We start from the raw sequence: 19,564 nt of genomic DNA, 5'->3' as shown, positions 1-19,564 counted from the left end.
TATGGTAGCACATGTCAGAATTTTCTTCCTTTTTAAGGGTGAAAAATATTCCATAGTACATTTATACCAGGATTCATCACAGATGGTCTTGCATCTATGATTTAAAAATTGTATTCCAGGGGCACCTGGGTGGCTCAGTGGTTGAGCATCTGTCTTTAGCTTAGGGCATGATCCTGCGTCTTGGGATGGAGTCCCACATCTGGCTTCCCACAAGGAGCCTGCTTCTCCCTTTGCCTAGGTCTCTGCCTCTCTGTGTGTCTCTCATGAATAAATAAATTAAAAAAGCTTTATAAATTGTTTTTAAAAATTGTATTCTCGGTTACTAGAATACAAAAAACTGTATTCCTGGTTTTGAGGTTCTTTAAAAGAACTGCTAATGTTGGTGTGTGCAGTTCTGGCTCCTGGAGCCCGGAGGGATCTGGCCACACCAGCCCTTTCCCTGGGGGTCCCCACAGCCCCGAGTTTCAGGCCTCTGGGTGACCCTGGCTTTGGCGCTTCTGTTGCTCTGAGAACTTGAAGGGAGAGCGAGTCACAGAGGGAACCCTGCTCAATTGATAATGGTAGCCCGTGCCCTTTTTCCACAGTGGCAGGTGGAAGCCTGTCTTCCCTTCCTGATGAGTTCATGCAGCCAAGTTGACCACCTGAGGCTGCACTTGCTGGAACCTACCAAAGGTTCTCAAACATCGGTGTGTGTAAGAACAACTGAAGGAGGAGCTTATTAAAGATGCAGAGTTCAGGCCCCAGCCCCAGATCACAAGACCATATGGCTGGTGAGGGACCTCAGAATTTGCATTTTATTTTTTTATTTATTTATTTATTTATTTATTTTTTTATTTATTTATGATAGTCACAGAGAGAGAGAGAGAGGCAGAGACACAGGCAGAGGGAGAAGCAGGCTCCATGCACCGGGAGCCCGACGTGGGATTCGATCCCGGGTCTCCAGGATCGTGCCCCGGGCCAAAGGCAGGCGCCAAACCGCTGCGCCACCCAGGGATCCCAGAATTTGCATTTTAAATAAGCACTTTGGGAAATTCCATTTGTTTCCTGGACCGCAACTTCAGAAGTGCTGATTTCTATCCACTGGCCAGGTGTCTTCACTTCTATCCATTCTGCTGAGAGGTGGAGTTGGGTAGTGTAAAGGGTGTAGAATGGGACAGGCCCCCAACTCATTCTTTAATTCTCTAGTGATGAGGCTCTGAGCTCTTTGACTCTTTAGGTCTACTCTGTAGAGCTCTCAGGCACCCTAGCCTTACTTTACTAGGTTTTTTTAGTCCATGTTTTTACAACAGCATCTCATGATTTAGAGCACAACCAGTAGGGGAGCCATGGAACTAGGCAATCTTGTGATCTCTTCAAGCTGCTGCATGGGCTGTGGTGTCTCAGCCCCTGTCTTATCCTGAAGCAGTGTTGGAGTGGGGACAAGATATAGAAGGTAGACATCTCAGTAGTCCCCAGGCTGGAAATCAGTCTTCTGGAGCCCTGTCTAATACTCGTGCATGTCAAGTTATTACGTAATTCAGAAGCAGTCTGCCTTGAATTGTTCCTCTGTTTATAGCAGTTACATTCATTCTTTTGAGTTAGTTGTTGTGGAAAGGTCAGGAAGGGCTCCTAGCAGTACCTCAGGCTTCTTATATCCTTTCAGAACACCCCTTATCTTTCCTGCCTAGCAACCTAACTGCCTAGCTGCTGCCTGGCTCGGTTCACTTTCTGCTGGGGCTGTTTGTCCTTTGCAAAGGGGCACATCTTTGTTTGGACAGTTCCTGTCCTTGAAGCTCTCTGCAAGTAGCATCTGGTGTCTCCTCCCCTGGCTTGTGATGACAGCTTAACAGAGAGCATGGAGCACAGTGTGACAGGTCAGAAAACAGTGGCATCCTCTGGAATGTGGATGGAGCTTCCAAAATACTTTCACTGGCCTCTGCTTGAAGGAAGACAGCTTTTTTTTTTTTTTTTCTTTGGAAACACTTCAAGTTCTTTCATGTGCAGTGAGAAAGGGAGGGAGGGGGAGTCGGTTTTAGGATTTTGATTTCTTACAGCAGTGACTGGCAGAGGTGAGCACGTCATTCTCAGTTCTTTGGGGCCTTATACATATCTCTACTGCAACATTTACGGGTCAGAGTAGTTGTTTCCTTGTTTGTTTGCTTTTTCTCCTTATTGCGGCAAGATAGAAATGATAAAATTTACCATTGTAGCCATTTTTAAGTGTGTAGTTCAGTGGCATCAAGGATGTTTACGTCTGTCACTGGTATCAATCTTTCCAGAATTTGTTTCATCTTTCCAAACTATGACTGCCTTATTTATTAGACTGTGAGTTCCTTGAAGATAGAAGTTCTATTTTATTGATTTTCATGTTTATTCTATTTTTTTAAAATTTTTTAAATTAATTAATTAATTAATTTATGATAGTCACAGAGAGAGAGAGAGAGAGAGGCAGAGACACAGGCAGAGGGAGAAGCAGGCTCCATGCACCGGGAGCCCGACGTGGGACTCGATCCCGGATCTCCAGGATCGCGCCCTGGGCCAAAGGCAGGCGCCAAACCGCTGCGCCACCCAGGGATCCCTCATGTTTATTCTAATAGAATATCTGACCCTGTTGCTGGAAGTTGTTCATGCTTGCAGGATGAAAGAAAGAGGGTGTTCAGTTTCTCCTAGGCTACCGCCATTGATTATTGTCCTTTGTGATGTTCTTTGACTTACAATTCCTCTCTTCCATATGATAGTACAGTGTGGAAGAAACATGTCCATACATTTGCATTTTAAGAATATGTATGGTTGCTGTATTTGATGTACCTGTGAGCCGGTGGAAAACAGGCCTTTTGTATTAACGTTCTGGACTTTCCGATTTTGAAAATTAAAGATTTCAGTCAAGAACTGAATATCCTAGCTTCTTGTAAAATTTGTAATGTGCTCATGATTTTTGTGCTGTGGTATTCCTGTGGCTTTAGTGAGTCCTTTGATCTGTTCTTGTCAGCTCTCCAGTGGTGTGCATTATAATTTCTGGATCCCAGCCTAATTTTTGTGAGGAGTTCCTTGTCTTGTGATTTCCCTCCAAAAGCAATGCTAGGAGTGCTCTTCCTTTTCAGGTGTCTTACCTACTACTGTCTTTGGGTATATCCTTTTGGCATCAGACAGAAATTCTGGAATCAGATGTTAGCATGTCCTGATCATCAGTGAAATGGATGATCTCAGGAAGCCATCAGCACATAGCAAGGTTACCCAGATCCATTTCTTTATTTTGTGGAGGAGGAACTGGAGAGAAGTGATGTGACCTGGTTAGGTTTACATGGGGCTAGAAGCTAGATCCCCTGGCACTTTCATCTGTAGAACATTAAATTACTTAATATGTGCAGCAGTTGCTGTTTAAAGATGGCCACCTTTTTGGTTGAGTTTAGATGTCAACAGAGCTTGCTGTGTGCGTTGGTGGAGATGATTCCCACCTCTGTGACATGATTCGAGGGTGCCATACAGTCACTCCCTCACATATTGGTTTGTTTTCTTTTTTTTTTTTTTTGGCTTTTTAAGTTTTAATTTTAATTCCATTTAGTTAACATATAGTATAATATTAGTTTCAGATGTACAATATAGTGATTCAACACTTCCATACAACACCTGGTAGTCATCATTACAAGTGCCCTCCTTAATCCCCATCACCTATTTAATCCATCCCCACCACCACCTCCCTTCTGGCAACCATCAATTTTTTCTCTATAGTTAAGAGTCTGTTTCTTGGTTTACCTCTCTTTTTCATTTGTTTTGTTTTGTTTCTTTAGTTCCACATATGAGTGAAATCATGTGGAATTTCACTTTCTATGACTGCTTTATTTTGCTTAGCATTATATTCTCTAGCTCCATCCATGTTGTTGCAAATGGCAAGATTTCATCCTTTTTGTGGCCAAATAATATTCCATTATATATATATATATATATATATATGCCACATCTTCTTTATCCATCTATCATTTGATGGGTACTTAGGCTGCTTCCATAGTTTGGCTATTATAAATAATGCTGCTATAAACATTGGGGTGCATGTATACCTTTGAATTAGCATTTTCGTATTCTCTGGGGAAATATCTAGTGGTGTGATTGCTGGATCATAGGGTAGTTCTATCTTTAACTTTTTGAGGAACCTCCATACTGTTTTCCAGAGTGACTGTACCACTTTGCATTCCCACCAACAGTGCATAAGTTTTCCTTTTTCTCCACATCCTTGCCAACACCTGTTGTTTCTTGTGTTGTTGATTTTAGTCATTCTGACAGGTATGAGATGATATCTCATTGCACCTTTGATTTGCATTTCCCTGATGATGAGTGATGATGAACATCTTTTCATGTGTCTATTGGCCATCTGTATGTCTTCTTGGGAGAATCTTTGTTTATGTCTTCTGCCTATTTTTTAATTGGATCACTTGTTTTTTGAGTGTTGAGTTTGAGGAGTTCTTTATAAATTTTGGATACTAACCCTTTATCAGATATGTCATTTGCAAATCTCTTTTCCCATTCAGTAGGTTGTCTTTTAGTTTTGTTGGTTGTTTCCTTTGCTGAGCAAAAGTTCTTTATTTTGATGTAGTCCCAATAGTTTATTTTTGCTTTTGTTCCCTAGCCTCAGGAGACATATCTAGAAAGAAGTTGCTATGGCTGATGTCAAAGAGGTTACTGGCAGTGTTCTCTTCTAAAGATTTATTTATTTATTTTAGGGAGAGAGAACCCATGCATGTGGCGGGGAGGGGTATAGGGAGAGGGAGAGAGAGAATCTCAAGCAGACTCTCCACTGAGCGCAGAGCCTGAGTTGGGCCTCGATCACACAACCCTAAGATCATGACCTGAGCCAAAATCAAGAGTTCGACTCTTAACTGACTGAGGCACCAAGGCACCCCTGCCTGTGTTCCCTTCTGGGTTTTTTATGGTTTCTGATCTCATATTTAGGTCCTTAATCCATTTTGAATTAATTTTGGTGTATGGAGTAATAAAGCGGTCCAGTTTCATTCTTTTACATGTAGCTGTATCGTTTTCTCAACACCATTTTTTGAAGATACTGTCTTTTTTCCATTGGATATTCTTTCCTGCTTTGTTCAAGACTAATTGTGAGTTTATTTCTGGGTTTTTTGCTCTGTCCTATTGATCTATGTGTCTATTTTTGTGCCAGTACCATACAATTTTGGTTACTACAGTTTTGTAATATAACTCGAAGTCTGAACTTTTGATGCCTCGAGCTTTGCTTTTGTTTTTCAAGGTTGCTTTGGCTATCCAGAGTTGTTTTTGATTTCAGACATATTTTAGGGTTCTCTTTCTAATTCCATGAAGAATATTGGTACTTTAATAGGGATTGTATTAAGTGTGTAGAATGCTTTGGGAAGTATAGACATTTTAACAATATTTGTTTTCCAATCTATGGGCATAGGATGTCTTTCCATTTCTTTGTGTTCTCTTTGATTTCTTTCATCAGTGTTTTATTGTTTTCAGAGTACAGGTCTTTCATCTCTTTGGTTAGATTTATTCCTAGGTATCTTATTATTTTTTTGGTGCAGTTGTAAAAGTTTTCTTAATTTCTCTTTTTGGTGCAGTTGTAAATGCTTTCTTAATTTCTTCATTATTGGTATATAGAAATGCAACAGATTTCTATATATTGATTTTGTGTCTTGTGACTTTAGTCAATATATCAAATCTAGCAGTTTTTTTGTGGAGTCTTTCATGTTTTCTCTATATAGTAACATGCCATCTGCAAATAGTGAAAGTTTTACCTCTTTCTTACCAATTTGGATGCCCTTTTTTTTTTTGTTGTTGTTGTTGTCTGATTTCTGTGGCTAGGGCTTCTAGTACTTTGTTGAATAAAAATGGTGAGAGTATACATCCTTGTCTTGTTCCTGACCTTAGGGGAAAAACAGTTTTTCATAGATGGCCTCATTATTTTCAGATATTCTCCCTCTAAGCCTACTTTGTTGAGGGCTTTTTATTTTTTATCATGAATGGATGTTTTACTTTGTCAAATATTTTTTCTCTATTGAAATGATCATATAGTTCTTATCTTTTCTCTTATTGATGTGATATATCATGTTGATTGATTTGCAAATATTGAACCACCCTTACAACCCCTAGAATAAATCCCACTTGATCGTGGTGAATGATTTTTTAATGGATTGTTGAATTTGGTTTGCTAGTATTTTGTTGAGGATTTTTGCATCCATGTTCATCAGAAATATGGGCCTATAGTTCTCTTTTTTAGTGGTATCTTAATCTGGTTTTTGTATCAGAGTAATGTTGACCTCATGGAATGAAATTGGGAGTTTTCCTTCCTTTTCTACTTTTTGGAATACTTTGAGAAGAATAGGTATTAACTCTTCTTTATATGTGTGGTAGAATTCACGTGAAAGCATCTGGCCCTGGACTTTTGTTTGTTGGGAGTTTTTTTGATTACTGAGTCAGTGTCTTTGCTGGTTATGGGTCTGTTCAAATTTTCTATTTCTTTCTGTTTCAGTTTTGGTAGTTTATATGTTTCTAGGAATTTATCCATTTCTTCTAGATTGTCCAATTTGTTGGCACTTAGTTTTTCATAATGTTCTCTTATTATTGTTTGTATTTCTGTGGTGCTGGTGGTTATGTCTCTTCTCTCATCTGTGAATGTATCTATTTGAGTTTCATCTTGGGTTGTTTTCAGAGTGTCTCCTATATATTTTTAAAATTTTATTTATTTATTCATGAAAGACGCAGAGAGAGAGAGAGGCAGAGACATAGGTGGAGGGAGAAGCAGGCTCCATGCAGGGAGCCTGATATGGGACTCGATCTCAGGACTCCAGGATCATGCCCTGGGCCGAAGGCGGCGCTAAACCGCTGAGCCACCCAGGCTGCCTGCAGAGTGTCTCATATTCCGCCACAACAGCCATGGCTTTAGATGGAAGATTTTCAGTTCAGGAGACTCTTATTACTTGGTAGGGGAAATAGATTAATTTCTACTTCTACTAATATATTAGTAAGGATTACTTTGCTGTTACCTAGCAGGCTGTATACTCTTGGTGATATAAGTCATAGAAGATTAATTTTTCAAAGAACTTTTTATTTTTAAGTAGATTTGCAGAAAGTTGTGAAGAACGTATTTGAGAGGCCCTGTGTGTCCTTTACGCAGTGTGCCAAATGGTTATATCTTACGTTATTATAGTACAGCCTCAAAAACAGGAACTTTACATTGATATGATGTGTGTGTATAGTTCTATAAGATGCCTAGTTTTCAGTGGCATAGAGGGAGTTTTGGAAAATCACAGCTCAATGGACTCTGCTAGTGGCAGCCCTAGGTCCCAGGGTGGGTCACTAGAATGAGTACTGTGTCCCTGGGTGCAGTGAGAAAAGGATAAATGAGAAAGAAATGGAATATTTTGCCTCAGGAGTGACTTTCCTATTCAATGCAAAGTACTAGCTACCCTTCTGCTTTTTCCTCTTGCTTGAGATAGGTGCCCAAGAAAGGTAGTCATGTGGCATAACTTAAAAAACTTTTATTTTTTCCATTTTCAGTAGGAACAGAGAGGGTTAAGTGAATGATTTTTGATGGTTTTATTTTTATTTTTTTTTAAAGATTTTATTTATTTACTCATGAGACACACACACACACAGAGAGAGAGAGAGAGAGAGAGAGAGAGGCAGAGACACAGGCAGAGGGAGAAGCAGGCTCCATGCAGGGAACCTGATGTGGGACTCGACCCCGGGATTCCAGGATCACGCCCTGGGCTGAAGGCAGGCGCCAAATCACTGAGCCACCCGGGGATCCCCTGTTTGTTTGTTTTAAAAAGAGTATGTTTCTAAGTCACACTTTTTCCTGAGGAAACCAGTTTGTCTCTCTCTTTTTAAATTTATTTTATTTTTGGTTGTTTTTGTTTTGCTTTGTTTTTTGTTTGTTTGTTATTAGCTTGTCTTTTGTGCAGCTTAGCATTTATACTGCAAAGGGAGAAACTTCTTAGGAGTATGCATGTGGTTGATCCAGATCTTCAATCTGGATCTCTCTCTCTCCTGGATCTTTCCACAAAATCTAGTATGTTCAAGTCTCTCACATGATTAAGGGGAGAGAGAGGAAGAGAGAGAGAAAGAGTCACACTAGTTTCCCTGCCAGTAACTTCACTTTTTTTGTCTTTTCCATTCTAGCCAATCCTTTGAAAACAAGGTCGTCTAATCTCTGCGCCTCCCATTTTCCTCAGCTCACTCCAATTTAGCACTTAGGTTTCTTTCTACTAGTTTGCTAGTCTGGATTCTTCTCCTTATCTCATTTGTTGTGTTCCAGACCTTTATAATCATTTGTCTTCTTAACATCTCTACTTGGATGTTTTAAAGGCTTCCCAAAGTCCTCATGTCCAATATCATTTTTCTCATCATCTTTCCTCACCATATCTGGCTCTTCTCCAGCATTCTCTAGCTTATTGAACTGCTCCATCCAGTTGTGCAAGCTGGCAATCTTGGAATTTTCTTGACATCTCATGCTCTCTCATCACCCTTATCCAGACCTTTACTGATTCCCATAGATGGTGCCCTTAAATATATTTCAAATCCATCTACTTCTCCTTTTCTATTTCTACCTCTACCTTTTTATCCAAGCCATCCTCATATTTTCTGTATACATTTACAGTGCCTCTTAATGCATATCCCTAAGTTTGCTCTTTTCCCTCTTGCAGTCACTACACAGTAGTGAAAGTAATCTAAACATTAAATTGGGTCATGTTATTGCTCAGCTTAAAACTCTCCACAGGCTTTCCATTGCCCTCAGAATAAAATTCATATATTTCACCATGGCCTACACAAGGTCCTGCCTCATCTGACTACTTTGCCAGCCTCATCTTCAGAATTTATAATTCTCTATGAATTTAATTCACAGCTTTTATCATTGTCTGTAGTTACATACTTATGTGTGAGATTGTTTGATAAATAGATTGTTTCCACAGGATTAAAAGCCTCAGCCTGGGAAAGTGTATCTCCATCACTTAGCACAATGCTAAGTGCACTTACAGTACTTCTCTGTTGAAGGATGGATGAATGAATGCATTTGTTCTCCTTGGGCTGCAGTTATGTTAACTCTGATTCAGTAGCTCTGGGGTGGAAACTGGGCATATCTGCTTATTGAATCTACCAAAGTTGATCCTGATGTCTGGGTTGAAAACCCTTAGAGAAATATGTTGCAACTGCCATGTAGGCTACAGATGTTTAGACTCTAAACAGGAAAGGAAAGGGCAATGTGAATGTTAACAAACATTTCCGTTCTTTTGCACACCCCTCATTTCTCCAAGTAGGTCAATATACATCCACTGACACTTTTATGGATGATATTTTCACTGTGATTTCTTGTTAATTTTTAAGTCCTTTGTTAATTTTATAGTAAAAATGAAAGTGGGAAAAAGGGTATTACACAACTACTGTTCTGTAGGTATTAGGGCTAAGCATAGCAAAATTAGTAGGAATCTGAATAAAACTAAAAATACGGAATTTTTCTATGTATGTTAGGTGGGAAGAAACACAGGAGACATCTAAAGATGGTAAGACATAGACTCTACTTTCAAGGATCTTACAGTCAGGGAAGACTTTATGTAATAAATGCAAAGAGCATTAGATTGAGAGTTACTTGATGTGGGGCTTATGCTGTACCCCAGGGACTCAGGATAAATTGTGTTAGCTCTGGATCTGTGTCCTCAGCTATAAAATAAGGCACTTGGGTCAGAGGACTTGTAAGCCTCTTCATAAGTTTAAAATTCCATGCTTCAACTAGATGAAGGTAGAGGGCACTGTAGAACTCAGATGGGGACCATGGTGGGTGGAATGGGGTTTAGATCTAGGTGACAGCAGTAGAGTTGGGAACAGGCACTTGCCTGGAGTGGAGTCCTACAGACAGTAATAGTCAAAGAGAATGTTGGAAGAGTTTGTGGGTTCAGCTGTGGAACATACTGGATATCAGGCTAATGTTTTAGATTTCATTTTACTAAAATGAAAAGTGGGCTCTAAAAACTTTTATTTTACTTTGAATGTTAATTTTATAAATTTCATATAAGGCTTCTGAGGAGAAGGAAAGCAGAAATTATATGTGAATGTCATTATAAAAGATATAAAAATTATTTTATTATTTTACTCTGATTATAAAAGTAATGCATACTTAATGTAAAAACAGCAAAACGTTATTCAGTAGACAGAATGACGTGCTTATGATAAACCCCTGGATGAAAAAAAAGTCACTGATGTTTGTTGTCTTGTCGATTTCTGTAGTATGACATGATTGCAATAGAATTTTAGGGAGATCATAACATGTGGGGGATTAAAAGGAAAGGAACTGAAGTCAGGGAGACAGCCACGAGGTTAGTATCAGTGCTTAGCAAATACAGCCCACCTTCTGTGTTAGGTTATAATAGTCTAGTCTGAAGGTAGTAGGGGGATGCTTTAGGGGAGCAGCACAAACGAAAGAGGAATGGGTAAATTTAAGAGACACTTTAAAGGAAGATTCATCAGGTTTAGGGGATGCTTGGATTGTGAAAGGGAGAAAGGAGTAAAAGGTTAAATTAATTAAGAAAGGGCATCAGACTAATGTGGCTCTATTGCCATGGCGGACATCCTAAACAAACCAAAATGTAAGTCTGTAAATGTCTCAGGGTTATGAAATCAAAATGCTAGGAATAACCAGTCACAAACAGCCAACTAGGCTTTAAGTTACAACCATTCAGCAATTTCCTTACTTTGCTTCTGCCTTTTGTCAATAAAAGTTTCTTCCTGAGCTCTTGTTGGTAGAGCATGCCTGACCACTAGCAGTTTAGGACTGCCCAATTCCAACTGATTTTCATTCACATAAACCTTAACATTTTTAATGTGCTTCATTTTACCTTTTGACAATGTGACTTTGGGCTCTCAAGTGTGTCTCTGGGAGAATCATCCATTACAAGAGAAATCAGGGCCAGGAGCTTGGTTTAGGGGAGAGAGACAGGCAGGCTGATCAGAGGGAAATCACAACATTTAGCAGCTAAACAGAGGAGCCACTCAAAGCAACAGAGAACGAGCAGTCAGGTTTGGAATGAGAGAACCAAGAGAGTGCAGGCACAGAGGAGAAGGGATTCAGAGAGGGTGGCCACAGTGTTAGGTGCTGCAGAGGCTTCCAGGAGAGCCAGGCCTGAGAGAGATGCCAAGCAAGGGCAATTCGCAGAGGCAAGCAACCACCACTTACTGAGCCGTCTTCCAGGGCAGTGACATGGTAGAAGCAGAGTCCAGGTGGCAGGGGCAATAAAGAGTATAGACAGTTCATTTAAGACTTTTATTTATAAAAAGGAGAGAATTAATATAGTATGTTGTGAGTACAGCAGCAAAAATACCATATGATTTCATTTGTATTATGGAAAAGTGGACATTTGTGGATCAGTGGAGAAATCTAATAATTACCTTCCAGTGGGAAGATATGAGTCAGAATTGTCAATATCCTCTGCATCCTCAGCCTTTTTTAACATGAACAGTTGGCCAGTTTGGTGTGCCCAGTTATTTGTGTGTGACTGTGAGGTTGAGCATGTATAACTGAAAGGTACAATATGAAAACCACACTATTATTCTTTTGCTATTTAGTCCTGTTCTTTGGGACCAAGTCTTCCCTATTACTTGGTTGAAATGTAGGACACATCCCACCATTCTCCTGGTTATTTTTTGGTAATAAAAGATTCTGTCATTTTTGGTTATGTTACACACAAAGAAGAGTCTGTGTTCAAAAACTAATATGTCCAGTCCAATAAAGTCAAGTGCTGTCTTCTCCCAGCTTGGGTCTTCTCTCGTCTGGCTGCCTCTCTCTGACTTACTAAGCTGTGGTCAACAATTCCAGGATTGAATCTGTCAGAGGGAAGAGAGGCAAGGGATAAACTTGATGTATAGGGACTTTGCCAATATGTATCCTACGAAAACAGCAATTTAATATCATTCAATGTCACTTATGAAAGAAATTGAAGAGGACATAAAGACATGGAAAGACATTCCATGTTTATGGATTGGAAGAAAAGACGTTGTTAAAATGTCTATCCTACCCAAAGCAATCTATACATTTAGTACAATCCCTGTCAACATACTACTAGCATTTTTTCACAGAGCTGGAACAAACAATCTTAAAATTTGTATGGAACCATAAAAGACCCCAACCAAAGCAATCCTGAAAAAGAAAAACGAAGCTGGAGGTATCATGATTCTGGACTTCAAGCTATATTACAAAGCTGTAATCATTAAGACAGTGTGGTGCTAGCACAAAAACAGACATATAGATCAAATAAATCAGAATAGAAAACCCAGGAGTGGACTCACACTATATGGTCAACTAGTTTGAGACAAAGCAGGAAAGATTATCCAGTGGTAAAAGGACAGTCTCTTCAATAAATGGTGTTGGGAAAACTGGACAGCTACATGCAAGTAGATGAAACTGGACCACTTTCTTACACCATATACAATAAATTCAAAATGGATGAAAGACCTAAATGTGAGACAGAAAACCATCAAAATCCTAGGGGAGAACACAGGCAGCAACCTCTTTGACCTCAGTTGGAGCAACTTCTTATTGAATATGTCTCCAGAGACAAGGGAAACAAAAGCAAAAGTGAACTATTGGGACTTCATCAAAACAAAAAGCTTCTGTACAGTGAAGGAAGCAATCAACAAAACTAAAAGTCAGCCTACAGAATGGGAGAAGATACTTGCAAATGACATATCTGATAGAGTTAGTGTGCAAAATCTATAAAGAATTTATTAAACTCAACACCCAAAAACTGAATAATCCAATCAAGAAATGGGCAGAAGACATGAATAGATATTTTTCCAAAGAAGACATCCAAATGGCTAACAACACATGAAAGGATGCTCAACATCACTCATCATTAGGGAAGTGCTAATCAAAACCACAATATGATACCACTTTAGACCAGTCAGAATGGCTAAAATTAACAACAGATATTAGTGAGGATGTGGAAAAAGGGGAACCCTCTTACATTGTTGATGGGAATGCAAGCTGGTGCAGCCACTCTGGAGAACAGTATGGAGGTTCCTCAAAAAGTTAAAAATAGAACTACCCTAAATCTTGCAATTGCACTATGTGGTATTTACCCTAAAGATACAAAAATACAGATTCAAAAGTATATGTGCACCCCATATTTATAGCAGCATTATCAACGATAGACAAACTATGGAAAGAGCCTAAGTGTCCATCTACTGATGAATGAATATGGAAGATGTGTTACACACACACACACACACACACACACACACACACATTGGAATATTAGCCATCAAAAAGAATGAAATCTTAATATTTGCAATGATGTGGATGGAACTAGAGTGTATTATGCTAAGTGAGATAAGTCAGAGAAAGACATACCAACTGATTTCACTCATATGTGGAATTTAAGAGATAAAACAGATGAACATATAGGAAAGGGGGTGGAGAAGAAAGAGGGAAACAAACTACAAGAAACTTTTAACAAACCGAAGGTTGATGGAGATAGGTGGCTGGGGGATGGGCTAAATGGGTGATGGGTATTAAGGAGGGCACTTGTGGTGAGCACTGGGTGTTATATGTAAGTAATGATTCATTAAATTCTACTCCTGGAACCAATATTACACTATATGTTAACTAGAATTTAAATAAAAAGTTGAAAACAATATGGTTAATGTAATACTGTCGTCATCCAGCACTAGAGCTCTCTGGGCTTGGCAGGCACTTAAAACTAACAGCTTTCCTTCATAAAACTTTTTGTGGGCTCTTTGAAAGACCCCTACCCATTGCTGGGAGGTTTCACATTCAGTGTCTTTGATGCTTTTGAATCTGTCTCTTCTTCTGACAGCTTATAATTTTGTCTTCAGCTTCTGGGCATCTACAGTATACCTCCAGCCTCCCCCTCCAGAGCTGCTCCTCCTCTGGAGGCTATTTTTGATCAAGATAGAAGATAGTCCCATGCTGGCTCTCTCTTTTTTGCATATCTAGTTGAGGGAAAATGCTTTCTTTGCTTCTTGCAACTCAGTAGGCACAGACCACTCCCAATGCAGCACTGTGTCTTAGCTTAGCTCTCTGCACAGCTGCCCAATACCATTATTTTGCTCTTAGATTGTTCGGGCATGTCAGGTGCCTGCCTACAGCCACTGATGTGTGAAAGCACATCAAAAGCTGTCTCCTAAAATTCCTTTCTAGCTTATTTCCATTTTGACTGTGTTGGTTAAGGGTTGCAAAACTAGTTTTTGGAAACCTCCTTTGTAAGTCCTGTGTGCTAGACTTGCACCTGGCTTGGGAATGTGGATGTAGTTGGCATCTATTGTCTTGGGGGATAGAGCCAAAACTGAGTCCGAAATAATTCTATGTTTGTTATGTATGGATTTAAGAAGTTCAGCACCTTTATTCATCTTTAAATACGAATTAAATCCAGACATTGGAGATCAAAGCTGAAGCAGACTTTTGGGAAATTGAAATGATCATTAATGAACATAAATGTGCAAACAAAAATCCACCCAGCACCTTAGTTGTGTTTCTGGCATTTCTTTTTACTTCAGAAATAAGAGTTAAAAGAAGCTGACCTGCATTTAAAATATATATATATATATATATATATATATATATATATTTTATATATATATATCTTTTTTTAAATGATCGTGTAGCATGCCATATTCCTTTAAGTTTATTAAAAATAGAAATTCTCTCAAGAGCTGGATGGCTTCATGGTTAGAGAAGAGAAATTCTGTGACTGGAATAGATGTTTGTGGCAATTCACATGTCTTTAATTTGCATCCAGTCATAGCATATTTTTTAGGACTAGTGAAAGAAATTTACTTTTACTGGTATTTTCTCTTTCATTTGGTTGATGTTTGTAACATATACTGTCACAATGAACTATTGATTTAGGGATAAGGGGAAGAAAGAAATTACAGAGATTACTGAGAATACGTCCTGGTTCTTCTTTTCCATTTCTCCTTTGGAATTTGTTTAGGAAGTCTAATTGAGACGGGCTTATTTTATTTTTTTTTTATTTTTAATGTTTTTATTTATTTATTCATGAGAGTCACAGAGAGAGAGGCAGAGACGCAGGCAGAGGGAGAAGTAGGCTCCACGCAGGGAGCCCGACGTGGGTCTCAATCCTGGGTCTCCAGGGTCACGCCCTGGGCTGGAGGCAGACGCCCAACCGCTGAGCCACCCAGGGATCCCCGAGACAGGCTTATATCTCATACAAATAAAGAGTGAATGTATATGCTAAGAGCAGGTTTTGTAAGGGAGCACTTTCACCATGGAAGAGCGACCACTTGAGAAAAGCAGCACTCAGAAGATGTTGATGAGTTATGTATTCTTGCACCTGGAAAGGTGTTTTCTTTGAAGACATACTGCTGAAATATTTACTCTTTCAGGTCAGCCTTCCTCTCCAGTTGTCGGCAGAGTGAATGAGTACAAATTGTATTTGATGAGCTAGAATAATCATGAAAACTCATTTTGAGGCAGATTGTTTCTGTGGAACTGAAGGAACATTTTTAGTAAATGGGATTGTGCTTTTCTTTTTCTTTTTCTTTCTTCTCATGTTTTTAGTTAAGGTTAGTCAATTTAGTTCATCTAGAGTTAACATAGAACAATTTGGAAGTACATTTTATTTTTTTAGATCAGGGTTCAGCAAATCTTGGCCTAAAGGCCAAATCTAGCCCAACATCTGTTTTTGTAAATAAAGTTTTATTGGAATATAGTCTCATTTATTTACCTGTGGTCTCAAGGCAGAGTTGAATAGTTACAACAGGGGCCATTATAGGTTTGCAAAGCCTAAAATATTTACTATCGATTCTTCTTAGAAAAATTTTGCAAATACCTGTTCTAGACTTATGAAAGTACTCAGTGTTTTTATGGTTATATGACATAAGTTACTACTGATTCTCTGAATTATTAATAGTTTCAAGTATTTCAATATCTTCTACCATTCCTGATTATATGTTTTGTAAAAATATTTAATAAAAATGACTGAACTCATTGTGGAAATTGGTATGGCCTGATTGCCTGATGGATAATATGTTGAAAATTACAAAACTCATTTCTGCTTTTGAAAACCCTTGGATAGTAAAATAATTTATTTCTTGATTTGCATTTCACCACTTATAAACACCCTGGGAAAACATCATCCAGTACAAAGCACCCTGTCAGCGCTCAGTTACAAAATGGTTTTGTGATTTATTGGAACAATTTAAAATGACGGTAAAAAGAAGCACTCTTTTACTTTTTTCCCTCCACTTTTCCATGCTGTTGGCCTCTTCCACTTCTTGGCATTTATATTCCTTCCAAATACAGGACAGAGAGTTAAGGTTACTCTGTGGGCCATTTGACAAATGGCCGTGTCTCTTCAGGGTTGTCTGATTCTTCTTATGAGAAGGTTATTTCAATTTCTGGCAGGAGACACTGTATAGTAATTGAGGTTAATCTGAGGAGCCCTGTAAGAACAAGCCTGGGGACAAGAATCTATTTGTTCATTCATTTTTACATACATTTATTTAACAAACATTGAAAGCATGCTGAATTAGGTGCTCAGCACCCAGTGATTTAGATGGATACAAAGCAGATAATTATAACATATTGTGTTAAGTGAAACAATTGAGTTATATAAAAGTTATTATGGGAGGGAATGGTATCTAACCCAATACGAGGAAAGGCAAATAAGAAAAGTTCCCTGGAGGAGGCTAAATCCCATTAAAGAAGTCCAATAACTTCTGTAGGACATTCGAGGGGAGACATCCAGAAAGTGGACTTAAGTCTGAATCTCTGGGCTGAGGTATGGGCCAAGGATATAGATTTAAGTGTTTTTAGTATAGAGATGGCAATTAAAACCGTGAGAGTTGATGAACTCACTTAAGAGTCTGAAGAATGGGAAGAGCATCAGGTTCAGGGTGGGTAGGGCCAACATTTCAGCATAGACTGAATGAAGGAGGAGATAGTAAACAGGGGAGATGGAAAATCCAGGAATTATCAGAGATGATGAATAATATAGGAGACAGAAGAAGAGAATTCATTTCAAATATAGTTAATGTAACTACTTATGTGTTTAACAAATAAGTGCCTAAAACTTGGTTTCAAGGCTATTTAAAGTAGGCCCAAACAAATCAGTTCATTTCCTACATTTGTCAAAGCTAGTTCTATTTACTTAATCTAAGACATATTTATTAAGCACTTTTTTTGGTATTAGACATTCTTAGGTTGGCACCTTGAAGAATAAGCTATGAGGGATAAAAAAATGATCCAACATGGACATGGTGCTCAAAGAACTTGCAGCAAGATAAATTACATACCTAAATATTTATGGTGTAAAAAGGGACAGAAGGAACTATAGAGCATAGAAGCTTAGAGTGCCAAGATTGCTTTTGGATTGGGGATTCAGGGAAGCAGTAATATTTGAGTTAAGTCTTAGAAGATGAGTAGAGATGGAAGTATGAGTAGGATAAGAAGAGGGGAGAGTAGGAGCTGAAACAGTGCATAAAACTGCAGGACACTGTCAGTCTTGCATTATTGCTGTTTACTATGTTTGTTTCCATCTCTTGACTGAACTTCCTATGTTGAAGACTAATTTATCTTTACAGAGCCTCATATGGTGTTTTGCATGTAGTACTTACTGAGAATTTGCAATATGAATTTAACTTGGGAGAAACATCATCATTGTTTTAAAATTGCTTATTACATAGCCTCACCTGTGCTAGCCTCAGTAATAAAGCCAAAACTGATTTCATGACCAGCATTCTTGTGTTTATAAGTAAAAGAGGCAATACGGGTAGATTACCTTCTTGATCTGATTTCTGCAGATGAAAAATTAGAATTTGTAAATGAACTGAATACATGTAATTGTAACATTCCTATATAGGATATTAAAACAATTTAAGATAGAAGCCACAAATGTGATGCTTAAGGCCTTGATCAACACAATTTCTTTGGGATCTACTTTAAATGACATCATCGAGGCCAAGTTTTAAGCAATTATTTTGTTAGCATATAAATAGTTACATTTGTTTTAAACTTTGAAATGAACTCTATCCTTCTTTTAGGATTAAAAAACAACTTGTACAGTTGCTTTGGATTAACCAAGGTTGATTAAAAAAAAAAAAGAACCTAATTTGTAGCTGCATCTGTGTATTTGCTTTGATAAACAGAGAATCAGATTTAGAATGCAAATTTTAATGGTGGAGCTACTTAGCTATTTTGAAGAGATTCTATTTAATATGTTACTTATGGATTTAGAGTGGGCAGAAATATAGGGAATTAGGAAAAGTGACATAATAATAGGCCACATATTTTCTTGTTGATCTTAGAAAAGGAAATAATAATATTTGTTAAAATAGAGTAGAATGTATTATTTGAAGGTTTGCACAAGAAAGTAATTCAAGGACTTTGGAAGGTAAAAGATGTTAGTCCATGATGATTTTATATTTTTGATTATGTATAAATACTTGAATTATGTGTAACTTTATTTTCTCCATTGTTTTTTTTGAGAGTGAAATTTAAAACAAGTTTGAAGTCATGGTTTGACATGTGTTATTCTTGCTTCATAAATTCCTAGAATGTGTAATTTAATTTAATTTTCATTTCACAAACGTTTAAAGTCAAAATAAGCAGTTTGTTCAAATGACCTGCAGTGAAATATAGAGACAGATCACCTTTCTATATTAGTGAATTGACAAGAAAAACTCATGAAATCTCATAGGCTTCATGTTGCAGGTGACTAAAAATAAACTTCCACAAGTTAAAATGAACTGTTCTTCTCATTGAATCATTATAAATGCAATTAAAAATAATTTTCTAAATCTTTTTATGTAGGTAAGTAAGCAAGCGAAATAATTAAATAAGAACTCTTTTATGTTTTATCTTTTTTCCTTCCTCCCAATAGGACCAGACATATTATCAATCATTTCAGGTTTCAGAATATGGTAAGAGTTCTTCAATTTATTTTGAAAGAAAAAATATTTGAAACTTTCCACAGAGATAAGAGAGATTTCCAAGTGATATGTTATTTAAAGTAAAAATCCTAGTGAAGGTAAAATCCTGGTATTTCTTACAGGCCTAAACATATTTTTTCCTTTGTAAAAGATATAGATGGTTATTGTGAGAAAAAAAGAAAAAAAAAAGGAAACCGATCCCTAGAGTCCTATTATGTGGTCTTTCTTATGCATGATTTTTTTGTTTTTCTACTTTGTTGTGCTCTTAACATATTTACGTCTTTGTTATTTTTTAACATAACATTAGTTATTTCCCATATTTTTCATTTGGTAGGCTTTGGTAAAGACAGTTTGTTTAACTTGGTTTAATCCTCTTCTTGCAGGTGTCACATTTATAGAACAGTTGTACATGCATAGATAAAGACCACGTGGCTCAATTACTTTGTTGGTAGATGGAGAGGGAGGAAAGCTGAGGATAGGAACTCATCTGTTAGTATAGGATCTCACTCTTAGTTATAATTTGGGGGGCTATTTTGAGGCTACAAATGAGCTTTTTCATTTGATTTGTGTCACTTTTTGACATTGTATCTCATTCAGGCAGTAGTAATTTGGAAAGTAGTGCCACAACTTTGTGGCTCAGGTTCCACATAACTCATCCAGC

General features: G+C 37.9%; 1 protein-coding gene across 4 annotated transcripts in view; it reads left to right on the top strand.

Moving 5' to 3' along the window:
* CD109 (CD109 molecule) overlaps window positions 1-19,564 on the top strand; it is a 137,068-nt gene that overhangs the window by 39,877 nt on the left and 77,627 nt on the right. For all 4 annotated transcript variants that reach the window (XR_013383207.1, XM_077903370.1, XM_077903368.1 and 1 more), the window contains one exon: window positions 18,855-18,894. Coding sequence is in view for 3 of the 4 variants with exons in the window: in XM_077903370.1 (XP_077759496.1) it covers window positions 18,855-18,894 (40 nt within the window). In the remaining variant the exon portion in view is untranslated. The remainder of the gene's footprint in view (window positions 1-18,854; window positions 18,895-19,564) is intronic.

The sequence above is a fragment of the Canis aureus genome, chromosome 7 (genome assembly GCF_053574225.1).
Source record: "Canis aureus isolate CA01 chromosome 7, VMU_Caureus_v.1.0, whole genome shotgun sequence".
NCBI classification, from domain to species: domain Eukaryota; kingdom Metazoa; phylum Chordata; class Mammalia; order Carnivora; family Canidae; genus Canis; species Canis aureus.
The sequence above is the reverse complement of the archived record's forward strand: the minus strand, read 5'-3'. Positions and strand labels throughout refer to the sequence as shown.